We start from the raw sequence: 7,476 nt of genomic DNA, 5'->3' as shown, positions 1-7,476 counted from the left end.
ATTGCAAGCCTGAGAACTATCGTAAAGGCTCCACAAAGAAAAGTCTGCATCAACCTCTAATGATTTTGCAATCGTTGGCAAAGAAGCCCTACTATGAGTCCCCTCCAACAAACATCGAGTTTCCTTCTCATGGTTAGTTACCGAGCGCACAAACCACAAGCACCACCACCTCATATTTGAACAACAATCACCCCTCTAGAATCCGAGATTGATCAAACTTGACCTCACAAAGTCTCTCCTCGACAAAGCGAGAGAGAGACCACAACCATGAAATGAAGGATCTCCTCGATCGTGCAAGACAGGACTACAAAAAGAAACAAAGAAGAAGAAAAAAAAGATCAAGAAGGATTGCCACCGACCTCAACACCAAAGGCAAGAGTCGGCGGCTAGGGTTTTTGTCTCTTTGCTATACTTTAGCCGCGGGGACCTTTTTATTTTTATTTTTTATTATCCCTCAAACGTTACTCTTCCTACTAAAATGCGTGTACAACAAAAGTGATGACATGCCACTGTGACATAAGATCTATATCCAAGCCAAAGAAAAAATAAGATAGAAAGTGGAATGCTGCGCAAATAACCAGCTAAAAGAGGAGACACATTTAATTTTTGGACTTTTTTGGTGGGGGGATGGAGAGTTACATTACATGGAACCAGCTTCCTATAAATTGAGTGATGCCTTTCTCTTAAAAAACTATGAGAGGAGTCGGAGAGTGGGAGACAGAGAGAGAGAGAGAGAGAGTGTGTGAGAGAGATGGAGATGGATGATCAAGTACTCCCAATTCTTGATTTTTCAGAGGGTCTAGTGTTTAAGCAAGGGAGCGAGGAGTGGAAAGCTATGAGTAACAAAGTGAGAGAGGCATGTGAGGATTATGGTTGCTTTCTTTTGCTAGTGAGGGATGAGATCCCCATGAAGTTGCGTGAAGAAATGGTGACGGCCATGAAAGCTTTGTTTGATCTGCCTGAAGAGACCAAGCAGAAGCACACGAGTCCCAAGCCTTATCAGAGCTACGAAGGCAAGAGCCCGGTCATTCCCTTGAACGAAAGCTTCGGCATCGATGACGCTTGCCGCCTCGACGCAGCTCAGGCCTTCACCAACCTCATGTGGCCTCAAGGAAACCCTGCATTTTGGTGAGATTTTCTTGTCTTTCTAGTTAAACTTTGAAATTATATATAAACATGTTGCTTTAACTTTGATCACAGCTTGCAATATTAGACTTTTTCTGTGTGCATATGCATGCATAACTCTCATCAAGATATATATGCACCCTAAAAAAAAATTTAAACCCACAAGGTCGAGTTTTCATTTTGTTTTCCAGGACATCTGCTAATCTCACTCTCAATTTGCGTTTTGCACTTAAATCAGCGTTCTATTGATTTTAAAGCACTCGTCGGAAGAGAACAAAATGACAAACTTAAGATCGAAAATAAGTTTTAGTCCCATTTTCTATCATCTCTAAACTTTCTCTCATTTTATAGATACTTTCGATTCCCAAGAGTTGAATCTGATGAAGGTCATAGATCGTGCATGCATAGCTTGAAAGATTTGAATAGTTAGGAGATAATTAATTAATTATAAGTTAAACTATTGCAACTAAAAAGAAGAATAATCACTACCTGTCTTGGATAAATTAGAAAATAGTTGTGCTAGCTTAGGGGTTTACTGGTACATATGATTGAGAATCTTTCCTTAACAAGTTATCTCATATTCAAACGAAGCAATGTCAGTTTAAATTTGACGACATAAAACTCCAAAATTTGACATGACAATGGCTGCTACCCAACAACCTCGCTACCAGCCAATGTCTCATTTAATAAGGCTTATCCCTTCAAAACAGATTGAATTAAAGGAGTGTCAGCTTTATATGATTGTTATATCGTCCTGGCTATCATGGTGCCACATGTCCTTGTAGAACTCCAGCACAGGGAAAGAGGGAAAGATCATCAGTTTTTTTAAAAACAAGATCACGGTTTTTGCAATATGTAAATTTATACTCTGAGATTATTTATAGACTCTTCATTGTTTTATATTTTTTTGCAAATTTTGTATAATGTTGCACGGAAATTGATATTAAATTATAACGTGGTAAAATTTTTATAGAAAGTTCTACTTTTAAGAGAGTCCCTAGCATTTCTCTTCTAACTATGAAACAATTCAAATTATGAAAGTTAAGCGAATTTGAGTGAGAGTAAAAATTAAATCTTTTGAAAAGTGGATTTAACCAAATTGGCTAAAGTTGTTTATTTCCTCTCTACACTCATGTTCGAATTCATGCTACATTTGTCGTATGTTGATGATAGTAAGTAATGGGTATCTGATATTTCAGTTGACTACTACGCCTCTTGATTATAATTTCTTAGGTCGCCTTTGCACTAATAAATTCGCTGAATGAGAAGATGATATATGTTGTTTTATCAATGACTATATATATATATATATATGTATTTTGTGTTGTAATGATGTAGTGAGGCAATGAAATCCATGTGCTCCAAGATGATGGACTTGAATATCACCATCCTTTGGATGATCTTAGAGAGCTTTGGTTTGGGGAACCACTATGACACTCATGTCCAAAACACCACCAGTGCTTTTCGTTTCATGAAGTACAAAGCTCCTCCTCCTCCTCCTCCAACTCCAAGCAACATCAATATTAATGTTGGCTCATCAACAGCATCACCGTCGGCGTCCCCATCAGCTGCCCTGGGCCTTGTGCCTCATACTGACAAAAATACCCTAACCATTCTGTGCCAAAACGATGTGCAAGGCCTAGAGATTCTGACCAAACAAGGCAAATGGGTTGAAGTGATGGTCCCAGAGGGAGCTGTTGTGGTCTTTGTTGGTGATGCACTTAAGGCCTGGAGCAATGGGAGGCTTCATGCAGTGATGCACAGGGTTATGATGAGTGGGGACAAAGAGAGGTACTCTTATTCCCTATTTTCTGTGCCAAAAGAGGAGGTGGTGATTGAAGTGCCACAGGAATTTATAGACAAGGAGCATCCTTTGTTGTACAAGCCATTCAACTTTGCCGAATACTTTACATACTTCACGTCCAATGTTCGTGAGGATGCACTCGAATTATATGCTGGAGTTGATATTATGTCATAAGATCTATGTTGGTTAAGGGGATGTGTGTTTTGAAACAAGGTTTCTATATATGTCTTTGTGTCGTATGTTTTATTTTATTGAAAGACAATAATCTTAATTTGTATTGCCTAAGACTTTAGTATATGGAAGTATCTTGCATCTTGTTTGGTGGAGAAAAAGTTATACATAGTTGCTATTATGTCATAATATCTATGTTGGTTAAGGGGATGTGTGTTTTGCAACAAGGTTTCTATATATGTCCTTGTGTCGTATGTTTTACTTTATTGAAAGACAATAATCTTAATTTGTATTGGCTAAGACTTTAGTATATAGAATTATCTTGCATCTTGTTTGGTGGAAAAAAAGTTATACATGGTTGGTTTTGTTATGAGTTAAGATCAATGATGGCACCAGCACACATGTTTCATCCATCATTTTACGTTGTAGTTAACTACAGTTGCAAACAAAATATCGACTACATATGGATCATGTATTAATCATTCTTTATTCTTTTATGTAATTCAAATTCATTAACTATTCAATTCACAATCACGTACAAAAATGATACTTGTAAGTTAATAATATCATAACAATATTGACGTGATATGTCCACATTTAAAAATTGCAATACATTAAAAATTATGTTTCATAACATTATATATAAATTGAATAAAGGACTTTTTGGACATAAGGGCTTGATTAAGATGACTTTTAGAATAAAAAAAAAAATGTTGGTCAGTTTACACTTTACAGCACGAAATATTTTTTTTTTTTACAATCCTCCAAGAAGAGTGCAGAGACAGTGCTCCATCAATGTTGGTATTGAATATGATCTCGCGCCATCTAAGTTGAATATTAATTAACTAATTAGAGTTTTCATCATTTTTTTTTTTGTCATACTAATTTGATTTTTAAATTAGATTTGAAGTTCTTGACGGATCGTAGAAAAAAAGATAAACCTAAAGCTCTGATAGCCATTAGCAGTTTACAAATTATGAAAACTCCAACCCCACCCTATACATCTTAATCTCGTGATTTAATGTGACACAGGCTAAGCTTTGAACTTCAAGCCTGTAAATAGATGTTGCTTTAACTTACATGAAAAGAATCAACATCATGTTTTGTAATCATAGCTGGCTAAGCCTGTATCATACTCAACTTTCAACTTCATGCATGCTTAGTCGTGAATCATGATGACAAGACAGATTTCGTTGACTCTTAATCGGCTCATTAGTCCATCAAATGTGGTCGTGAATATTGCTTTTCTTGTATTTATATGGTCACGCAAAGAAAATTTTCGTAAGGCCAATTTATGGTGAGACCCGATTTGCGTCCCAATCCACAAACACAAACTTTGATCTTCTTTGCCTGTGCGTTTTCAGAGCGACTTGCCTGGCTCTTATATTTTATCGTGTGAAAATGAAGAGTCGGTATATTTTGCCAAGAGCCATTATCTGAATAGAGGGGGGAAGTCAGCTTGTTTTTCATACGATGAAAAATCGGGGCTAGGCCAATCGCTCTCTTGCATTTCGCACTCAATATTGAGAATCTAATTGGTTGACTTGACTTGACAATGGCCTTGAGTGATTATTGATGGAAAAGTTAGCAAGTTAGGAATCTATCATGTTTAGGGGTGCAACTTGGGCGGGTTGGAAGGTCAACCTAATTCTAACCCAACTTTTACAATTCGGGATTGGGTTCAGGTTTACTTGGGTTAGATTCGGATTGCCTAACTTTTTCAAGTTTTAATCGGGCATTAGCTTCGAATTTTAAATCCTATTTTTCTGAAATCACCCGTACAGGCATGTATATATCCACATCTTAAGTTTACTCTGCTTTTCACATCACATCATGTAGAATTGATGAAATTGGGGTTCCACCATAAAACCAATTGGCAATATGGGGAGTAGCCCAAGATCATAAGCACATAGCAAACCTTGTCCCTCACCGATGTGGGACAGCTCTCAACACGCCCCCGCACGTGTGGCTGATTTTCAAGCCTACACGTGGACAACAACTGGGTGATGTGGAGCGCGTGTGGCCGTTGGGCTTCACACGTGGACAACCTTGCTCTAATACCATGATGAAATTGGGGTTCCACCATAAAACCAATTGGCAATATGGGGAGTAGCCCAAGATCATAAGCACATAGCAAACCTTGTCCCTCACCGATGTGGGACAGCTCTCAACAAGAACAACTTATTTTCTATGAATTGAGTCATACCTTGGTAGATTTTCATATCAGTAGATTTTCATGAAGGTGCAAAGGTGCAAAGATCATTGAGAAACATGTTCCACAGCTTAACCCAATCGGGTTTGGTTAATCGGGTTGGATTGGGTTGGGCAAATGATCAACCCAATCAATGAACGGGTTGAAATGGGGTTGGGTTCGGACGAGTTATAACTAAAAAAAAAACCCCTTGTTCGAGTTTAAAGTCGGGTTGGACATGGGCGGGTTCGGGTTGGCCCAACCCAAGTTGCACCCCTAATCATGTTAGGGTATTCTAGTACACATTAGAATTTTATTTAAACTCATTCAACCTCTTTTTACACCCAATTTAAAATTTTATATGTTAATTGTCTATTTTACCCTATTGCATAATTACTATTAAGTATAAAATGAAATTAATAATAAAACTCAAATTTATCAATAAACCCAAACACTATAATTAAACCCTACAATCATTCTTTGTTTATCCTACGTTCATTCCGGCTAAAACCCTAATAGCTCTCATAGAAAATAAGTTTTTCAATTGATGGATGGTGATTTTGAAGTTTTGAATCCTCCAACCAAGGTATGACTCAATTTATGAATTTTTTGTTCATTTGATTTCAATTTTTTAGAGTTTAGAAGATGAGATAGTAGGAACGCTAGGCTACATGGCTCCGGAGACATTTCTTACTGGAGGGGCTACTGTTGAGACGGATGTTTATGCATTTGGTGTTCTTATGCTAGAAGTTGTCTGTGGACGAAGGCCCGGTAATCAAAACGAACAGAACAACTATAACAACAACATAGTGTATTGGCTGTGGGATCTTTATAGCAAAGGAAGGATCCTTGAAGCTGTTGACTCTAGAATGGATGGAGACATCAACAAGGATGATATGGCATGCGTGCTGATCTTGGGGTTGTCTATGAATGATGGGTTCACTGGCCTTTTCCCAGTTATGATCTCCAAAATAACAACCCCATAACTATACACATCGCTTTTCGCAGTGATTTTTTAGCATGCATGCATATTCTGCAAGTAACAATTGAATTATTAGCTTTTGAGTTGTGGAAAACCATGCAAAGAACTTAGGTCTAAACACATCAAATTTAGCTTCTAAAAATCAAATGGGTGTAAAAATAAATTCACATATTGAATTGGGTTTATGGGGGTATATTAGGTATCAAATTTGGGTTTAAAGAGATATTAATAGTTTAGTTAAAAATCAAATGGGTGCAAAGAGTAAATTAGGTGTAGAAATAGGTTAAATGAGTTTAAATAAAATTTCTCTTTTTTTTTAATAGAATACGGATTATGATTGTTTTTCCGTTTGTTGTTAGGGTTTATGATTGATTTCCTATTTGTTTTATTAGCCTTTATGTACACTCTTGTAATTTTATAGGAACTAAGTCCAACAACATGTAGTTTTCTCTTGTAATTTTATAGGAACTAACTCCAACAACATGTAGTTTTCCTCAGATTAAGCCATCTTGGAGATTTTGTAGTGTTCTCCTTTAATTTTGTCTGTAGAATAAGATTCAGAGTTTGCAATTTATTCTTCTTTTTCTCGTCCTTGATTTGCTAACCTGATATTAGAGTGGGTTTGATCTCTCTGAGTTCAATCCTCTCTTGTTTAGTATCGATTTATTTGTCGCCTCTTCATCTCTACCACTTCTCCTTTTGTATGATTTCTCTAATACTCCGTAAAAAAATTTTAATTTCATTGTGGGTTCGTTTTTGTTTTCATTTGGCTTCTGCTTGCATATTTTGTTAGGCTTCAACTTCTGTTTGTTCATTGTTCTTGTTCGTTAGTCGTTCCTTGTTCATGTTTTTATGTGTTAATTTCGTCTATTGTGTTTTGTTGGTTGTTTTATTTTTTATTTTTCTTGGGGCTTGGTTAGTACTTTTCAGCTGATCCCATCTAATGAGAAAATGCGCTTGATTGTTGTTGTTGTTGTGTGGTTGGTTGGTTCTTTGATTTGTTAGTGTTCATTTACTGAAATTATGAATTCTTGGTTTCTTTACTGTCTTCATTGCTATCATGTTACGATAGAGACTAATGTTGTGAAAGAAGACCTAAAAAGAAATTGGTTGGACAATGTTGGATAATACCTCTAATTCGATCGAGACCTTTTCCACATAAAACCTCACACTAATTGATTGCATGGATGAATAATATCAAAA

At 36.6% G+C, this 7,476-nt stretch overlaps 1 protein-coding gene across 1 annotated transcript; it reads left to right on the top strand.

The window, feature by feature from the left end:
• The first annotated feature begins 621 nt into the window (after positions 1-621).
• Positions 622-3,244, top strand: LOC126604386 (2-oxoglutarate-dependent dioxygenase AOP2-like). Its single transcript, XM_050271621.1, has 2 exons — positions 622-1,128; positions 2,464-3,244. Exons 1-2 carry the CDS (start codon positions 752-754, stop codon positions 3,101-3,103), a joined length of 1,017 nt encoding a protein of 338 aa, XP_050127578.1. The 5' UTR covers positions 622-751; the 3' UTR covers positions 3,104-3,244.
• The last annotated feature ends 4,232 nt before the right edge of the window (positions 3,245-7,476 follow it).

Source organism: Malus sylvestris, chromosome 15 (genome assembly GCF_916048215.2).
Source record: "Malus sylvestris chromosome 15, drMalSylv7.2, whole genome shotgun sequence".
Lineage (NCBI taxonomy): Eukaryota > Viridiplantae > Streptophyta > Magnoliopsida > Rosales > Rosaceae > Malus > Malus sylvestris.
This window is presented reverse-complemented; position numbering and strand designations above follow the sequence as displayed.